Genomic DNA, 14723 nt, shown 5'->3' on the forward strand with positions numbered 1-14723 from the left:
TTATTATTTATTATAAATCAAATGAGGAATCATTTTATTTGAATCCTCACTGATGGCATTTTAAACGTTTATAATGTGTCTATAACCATTAATACATTATTACATTACTGTTTTATAATAATGCACAGGTCATATTTAAAAGGCATTATAATACATAGTGACATCTTCATAAGTTACAATATAATCTCATAATCAGAGCCTTATGACTGATGACTTATGACTTATTATTGAAGTTCATAAGTATCATCATCATCATGAATCATTATTACCACGATACAAAGAGTTACTTACAAATGATTATAACTATGAACCTTATAGAAAGTGTTACCAAAATTCTTATACTGTCACAGAAAACTTTACTCTGAAGATGAAGCAGATGTATTTTTAGCGAATGGTAAAACTGACCAGGGATCAGTGTTTATGACCAAAATAGGTCTGACTTTATGAATTGTACATGGAATTTCAAATGTGCACTTTTTTAATCGTGACCCTGTCATCTAAATTCACCAATCCCTCAGTCTGATTGACTTGTTTCTGGTGTTGGTTTGAGGTTTCTCAAGAGCAAGGCAGTCCAGCTGTGTGGAGAGGTAGAGTATAATTATCGTTATATCTCCACACATCAGTCTCTAGAGCTGTGGGTGGAGCTTTTGGGTGGAGACTAGGGCGGCTCCTGTGGCTTTAAATATATATTATTTGTTTTGTTATAATACAGAATATTTAGGAAGCATTCAATATCAGGAATCTTTGCTGCCCAGGTACAGCACAGACAATCCCTCCCCAATAATTAATACGACATATGCTAAATAACTATAGCTCTATAATAGAAACGTCAAGCCTTAGGGGGATGTAAGTTAAGTATGTGTTTATGGACCAGTGCATGAGTCTGAAACCGGTTCTAAAATGATGAGAAAAGAGTGATCAGTGATGTCTGTAGCAGTCTTTAGGGGTCCTGATGGGAAAGACACCTACTATAATTAGCAGCAATATTCAGAGGTGTCTTTATGGTGTGGCTTTTTCTCTGTTATCAAACTACATCGAGCTGCTTTCCTACTGTTACCTCCCAGGTATTTTATAGATACTGTTTTTCACAAATCCCCCAAAACAAAAGAAAACAAAGGAATAATAATAATAACGATAAGAAAGTTAAGAACTAAATAAATGAGATGAAAATGGCTGAAATCAATGGAAAGACATATATCTCAATGGCCTTATGGCAAAAAAAAATAAACCATTTAAGTATTATCAAAATATTTATCGAACCACTCACTGGAACAGCACGCCGAGGAACTAAAATAATCTAAACAGTGAAAAGAAATAAGTTACCATACCGTAGTTTTTTGTAACACAGAAATTTACATTATTTACATTCACTTTTTTTGTTTGTTTGTTTCGTGTTGTGTTTAAATAAACTCCTTTGATCAGTGGCTCTCTCTAAGGTTCCTCCACCGCCAGAAAAGCTCCTTCCGAAAGGAATGAAAAGCCCTGTTTGGACGCTCCTCTGCAAGAAGACGAAGAGCCGACCCCCCCGAATGCAGTAAGGCTTTTCTTCTGCTAAAAACCACCTGGAGGGGGCGACAGTGAGCGGTTACACTCCGAAAGGCGGCGGTGCACCTTCAGCGAGGAACATGGCAGACATCCGCACTTCAGAAAAGGAAGGAAAATAAAATAAATAAAAATATATTATATATATTTATATATTTATAGAGTTAAAAAATGAAAAAGAAAAGGGAGATGGGGAGCTTCCATCGAGCGATCGGGACACGGAGGGAAATAAACGGATTCCAGGGGTTTTTTTTGTTTTGTTTTTTTTCCATATGTTTTTTTGAAGATTTTTTTTGTCTTTTTTTTTGTGAATTTTTGGAAGTATGCTATGAAAAAAAAGCAAAAATTCCCAAAGAAGTCTCATCCTCTTCATACAGCAGAACTGTACATTTTTAAATGCAGGTAAACAAAATGTAAAAGTGCTTTTTTTTTCAAAGACTCTTTTACTCCAGTATTTGGAAAGGTGTAGCAGGCACTTAAGTCCGTCCCCACTCCGCAGGTGTCTGACAGTGTTGTGTTTGGGTTATTCCCATGTTATTCCAGGGTTACTCCAGGGTTATTCCCGGTTAATTCCCAGGTTGTTCCCAGGTTTTCTAGCCCAGGATATCCAGGTAAACTGGTGTGGCTTTTCCCAATGCAAACAGGATTTTCTGGATGTCTTTGATGTTGAGCCTCTGCTGTGGCTCCCGCTGCCAGCAGCCGAGCATGATGTCATACACCTCCTTAGGACACAACCTCGGCCTCTCCAGCACCCGCCCTTGAGTAATACACTCAATTACCTGCAGAGAGAGAGAGAGAGAGAGAGAATCAAATACAAATACGAATGTGAAGAAGAGAGTGAAAGAAACAAAAATGGAAGTGGAAGAACGATATGGACAGAACAAGAGACACACGGCAGAGAGAAAGAGAGAGAGAAGGGCAGGGAAGGTCAGAGCATTAATGAGTGAGAGAAGAGTGGACTGAAAAACATTCAGAGGGTCATGGACGTAAACCGAAGGTTGCTCTCGCTCCTTCATCACGGCTAACGCCTCGGCCCTGAGTCAGTGACGATAGCCAGCGTTCCTGACCACACTGAGGGAGTTCCTCCAGCCCGGGCAGGTCACCAGAGAGTGAGCAGGGTTTACTGTTCTGTCTAAGGCTATTAGAGTAAATCCACATCTCTGCGTCTCATCACACAGACACTAGCTAGAGTCTAAACAATGTTCACGTCTTGTTATTCCTGTTCTTACAAGACCAGAACCCTGCTGCTAAATGCTAGTAGGGAAACAACGCAGCTAACAGCTGGCGTTGTGTGTACCAGCCGTGCTGTGATTCTCATTATCGAACATGAACAGGATACACAGAGGAAAACAAAGGCAGATCAGACTTCGCTGCTTCGTCCACTTCACAGAGGCGTGCCGTCCACGTTAGAAAACACCCACCCAGCGCCTGCTTCCTTCATCTTGGAGAGGGGGGACGTCACGTTGAAGACAGACTACACTCACCTCATTATGTGCGATTTGACTCGGAGCCATTGTTGCTTTAAGAGCCCGAGCTGCCGTCGTTTAATTGCTCCCCCCTGTCATCTTGGCTTAAGCCTTAATTGATTCCACTCCTGCTTAAATACGCTAGCCAAGGGCTAGGGCTGATAATAGGGCCTCGTCACGAGCCCAGGCAGTTCTCAGAAGCGGGATGTTGAGGGGAGTGTGGCGCACATGTAAGTGTCAGAGCAAAGACAATGGTGAGGAACCAGGACAAGTCCACTGGGCTTTAGCCACACACAGGGACGTGGACTACAAAGATCCACCGCAAGCCAAAAGCAGCTCACAGCAGTTAATACGTGATAATACGTGATCGTAATGTAGGGCTTGTGTGTGTGTTTTCCCTGTTCTAATACACCTGATGTAACTCATTACATATTTAGCAACCCTGAGTCAGGTGTGTGGGAGCCGATGCAGCTCTGAACACGCAGCAGATGGGCGAGGGTTTTTAATTGTGTCCCAAAAATACACCAAATTGAAATGACCATGGTTCTACACTCACGGTCCATTCTCTCAGCTCCAGTGACCACACGGGTCACTTCACAGTTCTACAATCACACGCTATAGTCTGCATACTTTGTTACCCCCTGTTCCTCAGGACCCCCACAGAGCAGGTGTGACGTGGTGGTGGATCATTCTCAGCGCTGCAGTGACACTGACGTGGTGGTGGTGTGTTAGTGTGTGTTGTGCTGGTGTAGAGTGGATCAGACACAGCATTGCTGCTGGAGTGCTGCAGAGCTGAGTGGGGGATTCCAAACCCAAGAGCCACGGCATCAGTAAACCTGCCGAGTCTGCACGGAACAACCTGCCGAGTCTGCACGGAACAACCTGCCGAGTCTGTACGGAACAACCTACCTCATTATTGGCCAGCTGGAACCACGGCTGCTTGCCATATGTGAAGATTTCCCAGAGGATGACCCCGAAGCTCCATACATCACTTTCTGTGGTGAATTTCCGGTACATGATGCTCTCTGGAGGCATCCAGCGAATGGGCAGCATCGTATGACCTCCGACCTACAACACACAATACACAACACACAGCCGATAAGAGAACAGACCTGATGATGAAGCACTAAACGACAAACAACAGCAACCCATGTTGTCTCTGAGAGTAATAACTGAGTACTGCAAAATGTCTCCAAAGGCTCGGGTTGATTCAGATTTCCCAAGACTTCACCATCACCATCATCTCATTCACAAATCCAGGGCCTGTTTGATTTAAAAAGTAAAAAAGGCTGCTTTTCTGCTGTGGACATCTGCCACCACTATAAAGAAACACTTACCTGTAAATATTTGTGTCATAAAAATAGAAACATGCTTTTATTGTCATTGCAGAGCAGAATGAAGAAACTCTGAATCTGTCCTAAAACCTAGGGAGCATTATATGTCACAGTGTGATCATATCTTAGACACCTTAAATACGCTTTCTACTGAGATACCTTTATCTGGCCAAATTTTAAGGCAGCAGAGAACCATTTATCGCCCGTCAAGGTAATACCATGATGCTCTTGTTCCAAAGCAAAAATAAATAAAATTGTAATAAAAACAGGAAGAGCAGAATCCACTGTGTTGAAACGCTGATGCGATGTAAACACCAATTGCATGCAGTAGGTGGGAACAAGCCGTGATGCAATCGCGCTCTAACTACAGTGCCTCATGAGAAGAGGCGACTGTTAGAACGCTGCCGCCTACGGAGTCAGCACCTACTTAGGAAGCTCACCATATTTGAGGACCGGCCTAATGCCTCCACCCAATGGGGACACTGAGTGCACTGGGGCACTGAGCACACTGTCTGGGGTGCCTGCCTTGCTCAGGGGCATTTCAGCCATGGATTCTGAGAGAAGAGAAAGCATTGTTTCTTTACTACCCAACTCTACATTTCCTTCCAGTCCAGGGGATCAAAAAAGGAACCTTGGGCATCTGTGACCTAATGGTTAGAGCAGAGGGCTTAGGCTGAAAGATCATTGGTTCGATTCCAACGAGCGGCAGGAAAATTGTGAGCGGTGGGAGCGAAGGAACAGCACTGTCCTCCTCCTCAATCCACGGCTGAGGTGCTCTTGAGCAAGGCACTGAACTCACAACTGCTCCCTGGGCGCCATTTGTTCACATCGTCAAATCATTTCACATTTAAACCGTTCACTCCGAAGCCCACTTCTCTAACATTTACGTGACGGGGATACTTTGGGAATAAAGCCAAGGTGAATTCACAAAAGTTAGCTTTAAGAAAACATAACGTTCCCAAACATTTGATGGTCAGAGAACATTCCTCCAACTCTCTTTGAAGGATGTGTGCAGAGGACAGTATCCCCCCCACGAACAGAACTCAGGGCCGATCCTGTTGGGTTCAGCGTCTGTTTGGGTTTTGTGTAAATGTGGACCGAGGCCATGTTACTGGCTCTGCGAGGATATAATAAAAATCAATTAGAACGGAGATTGATTAGTTCAGCCTTGCGGAAGAGGAGGCAACCACACGCCCAAACAGAAGAGAGAGGGGAGACACTGACGGAGACGGAGAGAAAGAGGAAGGAGTTACGGAGGGGAAAATAACCTTCTTCATTAAAGCTGTTTGACAGCTTCAAAGCATAGAGAGAAAACCAAGTGTCCCTTCAGGCTTCCCCTCCGGCCAGATATGAATCGATTAAAACGTGGCATTACTCATGGCCGCCCAGGCCTGCGCTGGACTGAGTTGATTCAGAATCTATTTCCGGCCGGTGTCAGTGCAGTGTGTTAATTACATCCACGCCAGGATGAGCTCGAGTGACGTTTCTGCAGTGGCTGCATTGTTATTGCAGCTTTCGGCTCTTAAGTGATGGCTTTATGTTAATTACAAAGCTCATTAGTGAGGTTCACACACCGTACCTTGGCTACCAGGGCATACACACACAAACAAACTTGTATCTGTTAATTGTGGGGACATTACACAGACTTGAAGTCAGTTTGTGGAACCTTTAATCAATTATTACTAGCTTAACCCTAACCTTAAAGCAACACTAGGTAGTATTTCTACGCTACAATTACAGCTTCAAATTTACTGTGGTGGTCATCTGAGCTGTAATAGGGAGAACAGAGCCTCTGCTATTGCTACTCTGGGCTCAGCACTGCAGAAACTGCACTATGTAAATGTTGTAGGAGGGTCGAAAAACACACCCTTTCCTCCCCAATCCCTCCCCCTTGATTTCAGGCCAGTGCTGTAAAAGGGAAAATCCACTTCTGGGACCAATTGGAATGGTGTTATTTATCCGCAACATTCCAACATTCTTGGAAGAGCAGTGGACACTCTCTGCTCATAGCCCTCCTTTCAGAAGCAGCCGCCTCCTCCAAATGCCCATCTTCAGCTCCAGGAATCAACAAGCCTAGTTCTTATAACGATTTTTAGAAATACCTTTGACATAAGCTTATAATCTTTTAATAAGATTAGAGTAAAATATTCATTGGACCACATCCCACACTGCATTGGCAAGAGTGCCCAGCAACAACGTCCATCCACAGTGTCCTTCAACAGCATCAACAGGCAACATTGATCAGGGAGAAATAATAGCATCCGGGTCAGCAACAACACTGGACAACATCTGGCAACAGGGTCCAGTCACAAAGCATGGCAACTGTGACCAGAATTTGAATTCAATTGCAATGTCTAGCAACAGCATCTAACAGTGCTTCTCAGCAACAGAGTCATTGTCCAGCAACAGAATTTGGCAACAGTGTCCAGTGTCTAAATGTGGTCTAACAGCAGCAGAGTCTGGCAACAGTGTCCAACAACAGAATCTGGAGACAGTGTTCAGAAACTGTGATGGGCAAAAGACTCAGGCAACAGTATCTGGCAACAGTGTCCAGCAGCAGAGTCTGGCCAGTCACCTGCATCCTTTAACAGTGTCTGGCAACAGTGGACGGCCACAGTGTGTAGCTACAGAATCTGGCAACGGTGTCCAGGACAGTGTCAGGCAAAAGCGTCCAGCCACAGTTTAGCAACTGTGTCCAGCAACGGTGTCTAGGAATTCTGTCCAGTAACAGTGTTCACTAACTGTAGCAACAACAATGACCAGCGCGAGTGTCCAGCAACAGCAAAGATGACAGTGACCAGCGCGAGTGTCCAGCAACAGCACCTGACAACAGTGACCAGCGCGAGTGTCAAGAAACAGCACCTGACAACAGCGACCGGCGCGAGTGTCCAGAAACAGCACCTGATAACAGTGACCGGCGCGAGTGTCCAGAAACAGCACCTGACAACAGCGAACGGTGCGAGTGTCCAGAAACAGCACCTGACAACAGCGACCAGCGCGAGTGTCCAGAAACAGCACCTGACAACAGTGACCAGCGCGAGTGTCCAGCAACAGCACCTGACAACAATGACCAGCGCGAGTGTCCAGCAACAGCACCTGACAACAGTGACCAGCGCGAGTGTCCAGCAACAGCACCGGACAATAGTGACGAGAGTGAGTGTCCAGAAACAGCACCTGACAACAGTGACGAGCGCGAGGATCCAGCAACAGCACCTGACAACAATGACCAGCGCGAGTGTCCAGCAACAGCACCGGACAATAGTGACGAGAGCGAGTGTCCAGAAACAGCACCTGACAACAGTGACCAGCGCGAGTGTCCAGAAACAGCACCTGACAACAGTGACCAGCGCGAGTGTCCAGAAACAGCACCTGACAACAGTGACCAGCGCGAGTGTCCAGAAACAGCATTGTCAGGCAACAGACTTTGGGCACTAGTGTCCAGCAAATGTGCCCAATAACAGCGTCCTCCGATAGAGTCTAGAAACCATGCCCAGCAACAGCATCCAGTATTGTTCAGCAGAAGTGTCCAGCAAGAGCATTCGGAAACACCACTGTAGCAGCTGGCAAACACTCACAGTAACAGAGTCCAGCCACAGCACTTGGCAACGGTGTCTGGACATAGCACCGGTCAGCAGTGTTTATGTAGAATTACTTCCATTTGGAAGAACAGCACATGTGATTTGACCAGTGTTACATGACAGGTGTATGTGTGTGTGTGTGTGTGTGTGTGTGTGTGTGTGTGATAGACAGAGGGAACAGTGAGATGGGCTGTAATTACAGGGTGAATGCTGTAATGCGTGCAGTGAGAGGCCAGTGAAACTAATCAGCTACGCTTCTCTGACCTTCAGCTACACACCGACCAACCAGCTGTAACGCATCTCTTTTTTCATCTCTCTCTCTCTCTCCCTCTCTCTGTCTCTGTCTCTCTCTCTCACTCTGTGTTTCCAGAGCTGCAGGAGGTGTGAATGAGGACAATGGGAGAGAACCAGCACTCTCTTCAATCTGTGAGATTGACTTCAGACTCAATCCATGCCTGGACAGGAATCAAGACGAGAGAGAGAGAGAGAGAGAGAGAGAGAGAGACCACTTATCCAGCTGGACTCACTGAGTCACAATCCAACTACCGACATATGTGTTTGGAATATGGGAGGAAACCAAAGCACTCAAGAGGGAACCCATGCCGACACAAGGAAAATACACCAGGCAAGGCTTGAACCCACAACCCCAGGGCCCTGGAGCTGTCTGACAAGGACTTGCTTAGCGCATCTGACGCCTGCTGTTCAGTAAAGTGTAAAGGCATGACTCTGCGTCAAACCTACGCTGTAAGAAACACGTAAGTCCCACTCCTCAGAAATGTGACTACACATCCCATCAATGATTAGTCCGCAGTCTGACAAACACGGGAACTCCTCTTCTCCACACAACAGAGACTGCAGACAGCAGCAAATCCACAGTGAGAGGTTTCCTCAGACATTGGTTTGGACGTCATGGAAAGAATAACAAGGTGAAACAAGGGGGAAAAAAGTACAGACCCTATGAGCAGCAAACATAAGGGAAAAATGTTCTGGCTTGTATTGGTTTCTTTCTTGGCACTGCATTTAAACTATGCTCTGATTCACTAAGCACCCTACCCCCTAAATAATGCTTCTTCACTGATTTGGAAACTACTACTACTACAAAACTACACAGTGTAGAGTCGGCCCTGCTGTTACAGTTATACAGCCACACCAACGCACAATGTCTGTTGTTTACATTCAGGAGCTCTGCGTCTTTTAAGGTTGAACGGTGTGTTTGAGGAGAATAACCACTGTTGTTTGTTGGTGTCTGAACTGTACCTGAATTCCCACAGAAACTCATGTGTAACTCGAGCTGTTTAGTTTTGTAGCACTGTGATCTGAAACAGCAAAAATAAGTCAGTGTTACCCCCCTATGGAGCAGGAATAGAGCAACATCCTCATCTCGGTTGGTGCTTTTCAGCGTTTGGGGTCTCTCCGTTGTCTAAAAACCTCCAGATGGCGTTTCTCTGCCGTGAGCAGAGAGAGAGAAAGCCTAGCACCAGACCCAGACACTTTGTTTTTTTACCCATTTCGTAACACATTAGTGCTTCGTAAACACATTAGAGCGGTTTCCAGAGCAAACCCACTGCAGAGCAGCACATGGAGAGGAGACACACAGAGCTTATAAAAGTGTTTTTTGATTAAAATCATGAACATCGTCTTTAAAGACCTGACTGTATTACTTTTCCTCTGAACAGTCTTCTTCTCAGGCCTGGTCCCCGGCAGCTCCTCCACATAAAGTGTTGCGGATGAATGGAAATCATCCGACGGGGCTTCGTCTGGAACAGAGTGACGGCTGGCAGGAATGTGACAAAAAATGTCAGTGCAGTCTCACAGGGCTATGTATGGAGAGGCAGGACAATCAGAGCAGGACGGGGGGATATTACAGACAGGGAACACAGCAGGGGAGTCACGCTGCAGTAATTAATGTGTATCTAAATCAATAGCATGTCTAATCCAGTGAAGAGTGGTGTGAGGGATGAGAGGAGATCTCCCACCCACACGCAGCCCTCTTCACCCCTCTGCTTTTAATAGATTCCCCTCTCCCATTGTGACGGAGGCAGTGATAAGAAGACGAAGAGCTGAACGATAGCAAAACCAAACATTTATGCTGCTGTTTGGCTGCGTCAACAGCGTACGTCACGTACACAGTGATGTTACTTTCCCCATTCGACTAGCAACTAGATTCAATTTATATATTATTATACAAATAATAATACAGAGAAAAAGAAACTTCTGAACCAACACACATTGATTAAATGGTCTTTTAGGCCGCCTTTTAAAAAATAAATACATTTCCAGATTAAAGTTGTAATATTTTGAGAATGAAGTCAATGTTATTTTGAGGTTAATGTTGTAATATTTTGAGCATTAAGTTATTAAGTGACCAGACTCCGTGCATCCAAAAACATCACTGATGTTCTTCAGGGCTGCAGTGGGGTTTTGCTCATAGAATTTTCATTAAAATTTTTAATAACTGGAATACTGTGGGTTTCCTCTATATTAGTGTTTGTTTTTGTTTTTTTATCACCTTTATAACACTTTCAAAATGAGATGCTGTTGTATAATCCACAGTGACATTCTCTAAATAACATGAATTTATTTTTAATATCTTGTACTTTTATTTGAACCACGTTGCCCGTAAACACTGCTGTATGCATAAAATACATTAAAATCGAGTATTTTGTATTTTATTATTATGATTTTTAGTACTTTTAATCCTGAGAAGTAAGGAGCCTCATCATCCCCTCTTCCTGCATCCCTCAGTAAACCCCCTTCACTCCCCTTGACTCCAACATGGCACCGATTTGAATGCCAGAGCAGTCCAGATTCTTATCCCCAGCCCTCTTTTAGGCCAGGCTATGTCCGTGCTTGTCTCAGCTCTGCCACAGTTCTGTGTTGCAATTAGCAACAGTTCCACTTCCGTGATTTTGGTTGATTTTCTTATCACTGAAAGGCCAAACAAAATTATACCAGAGAGGATCTTTCAGCCTGAGATCCTTCAGGAGTTTCCTCAAAGCTCTGATAACACAGCGCTATTTTCTCAGGTAAATTATTTCAAGTTCAAAGAAAGGTTAAAGTAAATTGAATGAGAGCAGATCACTATTCAGGCCTATTTTATTTTCAGACATTTGGCAAGAAAGAACACTTTACTCTGAGAACTGATTGGACCACAGTGTAGAACAAAACAAATGGTCCACCAGTGGTCTGGCTGAATGATGAATGGGGCAGAGGGGGATGGAGAAGACTCAGGATACATCTTGCATAGTGTATTATCTACAGTCTGTGATAGTACATTTATACTGTGGGGCTATAGGTTAGGTGTTTCTGATAAAGTGGCCAGTGACTGACAGTAGAAGTGGGGTGTTTCTGATAAAGTGGCCAGTGTTCGTCAGTAGAAGGAGGTGTTTCTGATAAAGTGGCCAGTGTGTGTCAGTAGAGAGGGGGGGTGTTTCTGATAAAGTGACCAGTGAGTGTCAGTAGAGGGGGGTGTTTCTGATAAAGTGGCCAGTGAGTGTCAGTAGAGGGGGGGTGTTTCCGATAAAGTGGCCAGTGAGTGTCAGTAGAAGTGGGGTGTTTCTGATAAAATGGCCAGTGAGTGTCAGTGGAGGGAGGTGTTTCTGATAAAGTGGCCAGTGTGTCAGTAGAAGTGGGGTGTTTCTGATAAAGTGGCCAGTGTGTCAGTAGAAGTGGGGTGTTTCTGATAAAGTGGCCAATGAGTGTCAGTAGAAGTGGGGTGTTTCTGATAAAATGGCCAGTGTGTGTCAGTAGAGGGGGGTGTTTCTGATAAAGTGGCCAGTGAGTGTCAATGGAAGCAAAACAAATACTAGATAGATATATAGATAGATACTTTATTGATCCCCAGGGGAAATTCAAGATGTATACAATACTTGTATCTCACGTGATGCAGCTCTCTGCGACATCGGACTCAGAAAGAGCAACCACATTTTTCGGAGTTGTCATCCGTATATTTTCCGTCAGATTCTGAAATGTCAGCAAGTTTTTCCGCTCTTTAAAATATCATGCCGTGTTGTATCGTCAGAGGAGGTCATGGCAGTGCTAGCATGTATTGCCTAATCCCGTATCTCTAAAGTTTAGCTCATTTGCTGTTATTCTGAAATGGCAAGTTGTTGCATGTCTATTTTCCTTGGAGTTGATGAGAGCAGAGCAGAATATTAAACAGGACAAGACTCTGACATTTACAGTAAATGGAGCACATTTTCTCAGCAGTGATTACAACCGACACTGAGCTCATAATAAAGACATGGCAGGGCTTATGGAAAGTGTTCACACTCGTACACATGGAGCAATTCATCTGAAATGAAGAGCATCAGGAGGTATTTTATCAGGATTTGCTGCACTAATAGCCTCTGATCTTTTGGGACTGTTCCAGCTGAATTCATGCATATGCAAAAAATTAAATAAAATAAAGTATCATTTCCAGGACTTGTACAAAGTGTACAAAATATTGTTCACTATTTATGGATATACACATTTATATCTGAGGCCTATCCAGCTTCAAAACTCAGGCTTAACCCTAGCCCTAAATCTAATGCTCCAAAGTATTATAAATATCAGGATGTTCTCTTGTGTAACATTAGATGCTTTCCAAAGCCTAGGCTGTGGCTGAGCTCAACTGCTTTTCTCGGTTGCTACATTACAGTAGGCTGTTCCAAACTGAAGGACCCTTTGTGTACAGCTTAGAAATGCAGCCTATGTTCTGAGCGATTCTGAGGACTCAGCAGATGTGTCCTTCATGGCCGTAAATTACCCAAAATTCTCTGCACATGTACAGCGTGTTAGAGAAAATAAACAAGACACGGCAAAACACCGATCTTCAGGAGTTTCAGGAGCAGAGTTTGTTTACCTTGTAAAGTGTGAAATAATTGATTAATTAAAGTTATTGTCTATAACCTATATAGGCAGATATTTCAGGTGACATCACGACGCACCCTTAGACCATTCCATTTGTGTGACCTAGGTTACAAAGTAACAGTCTTCATAGGACAGTTCAACCGAGGCCAGAGCCTAGACTTTGGAACGTAACTATTGTCCTATTTCAGTTGGTTAGTGTGGATTTAGTGAAACAGCACCACCAAAGGACAGGAGCTCTCTTACTGATCACAAAATGACTACAAATCACAACCAATCACAACACAGAAAGGTGTTTTCATGTGCAAACATTGGAACATATTTATGAGAATTTATTATCTACTGGTATATCTGATTAGCCAAAGTTTAGCAGTGGAAATGCAAGCAGAACCGAATGTCTGTGTCAAACTCAAACCCTTACTCTGGATGAACTGATTGATCAGAAGGTGTGTGTAGAAGTGTAGTGTTAATATTCTGTGATCTTGATGTTCCTGTAGCAGTCGTTATAATGCAGGTTTATTGAAGCGCCAGCTCCATGTTAGACTTTGGATCGGAGTCATGAAATTGTTCTGACAGCTGCAAAAGCCTCATTCACCACAGCAGCTACAGAATGGAAAATCCTGTTTGAAGCAGCGCAATCCGTAATTGCGTATGTTCGTTACAGTATAAATAGGGCTGTTGAGTCCTCATGGAGGAACGTCGCATCAAAGCAGCTACCTCCGCTCCAAAATAAAAACACTCATCTCAGTTCAAACCCAAGTCCTGAGACTGGCTTTCTCCCAGAAGACAGCTCATTTACAGACGTCAGACTCCAGCCCTCGTGTGAAGTCCACTGACTGTGATCAGGGATTATTTTATAAGTACAGGACAAAGTAAAATCCAGCTTTCATTACACTGGAGAAAACAGTCAGTCAGGAAGATTTCAAGGTTCAACTGTATTACAATGGGATTAGGACTAAGGTATAACAATGGAATACCAATACAACAAACAACAACAACACCATCATCAACAAAAATACCAACTGGATCTGAGTGACCATTAGACACCTACCTCACTTCAATCAGTTTTTTTTCCTTATTAGTATTTCTGTGTGAATATTTCCTTCATGAAACATATGTGACCTGCTTTGGTCAAGCCCCACAGCAGTGTTCTCCCCCAGTCTAAACACTTTTTAGTTCAGAAAATAACTCCAAAAAGCATTCACAAAATCTCCCGGCCCACAGTTACCAAGCTATATCCACCTGTCACGGGCAGATGAAATATGAGCCAAGTTTAGCAAGGTAATTATGAATCTATCACAATTTACAATCCTAAGATGCAAAATGAATGTGTATTTCATGGGCATCTGATGGTTAATCAATCACTTAATTCTGCCCATGGCCTCTTTATGAGAGATAAATTTCACTTCTGACGACATCTGTTCTCCTCCACACTGAACTAATTACAATGCCGTTTGTTTTTGATATCAGCTTTGGTCGATCACCACCGGTGCTCCAGGGTTACATTCATAAGCTTTTCACAATTGTGTGTGGTTAATAAATGCATATATACACGTCATACCTTAGATGTCTAATACATAACCAGTGCTATCACCAAGTTGAGTTTGAATTCCCTCCGTACACCAGAGCCAAAATTCTCAACTTGCAATGTGGAGAAAGTAGAAATATCATATCGAAATACAAATTATTTGCTTGTTTTAATTTAACTAATACTTACCTCGCTTACACAGCTACCCTCAATTGCCATTTTTAAGTCTTCAATGTCCAATGTTCTCTATGTAGATCACATAAATATCTCTTCAACAAAGATGCAAGTCTGGTCTTGTATGAGTGGAAATCACCGTCTAGCAGATTTCTCAAGATACACACTGAGTGTACAGACTTTGCTTGAGAGACAGTGGTCATAGTTATATGTATATTTCTGAGTGAAAATAAGGAAAGAAGTAAAATGT

General features: G+C 43.6%; 1 protein-coding gene across 1 annotated transcript in view; it reads right to left on the bottom strand.

The window, feature by feature from the left end:
* Positions 1 to 1404: 1404 nt before the first annotated feature.
* Positions 1405 to 14723, bottom strand: part of ntrk3a (neurotrophic tyrosine kinase, receptor, type 3a) — a 237670-nt gene continuing 224351 nt past the window's right edge. The window contains exons 16-17 of the mRNA XM_066648906.1: positions 3918 to 4076; positions 1405 to 2321 (exon numbers count right to left, since the gene is read on the bottom strand). Of these exons, the coding sequence (XP_066505003.1) occupies positions 2136 to 2321; positions 3918 to 4076 (345 nt within the window). The 3' untranslated portion in view covers positions 1405 to 2135. The remainder of the gene's footprint in view (positions 2322 to 3917; positions 4077 to 14723) is intronic.

This window comes from Hoplias malabaricus, chromosome 17 (genome assembly GCF_029633855.1).
Source record: "Hoplias malabaricus isolate fHopMal1 chromosome 17, fHopMal1.hap1, whole genome shotgun sequence".
Classification (NCBI taxonomy): domain Eukaryota; kingdom Metazoa; phylum Chordata; class Actinopteri; order Characiformes; family Erythrinidae; genus Hoplias; species Hoplias malabaricus.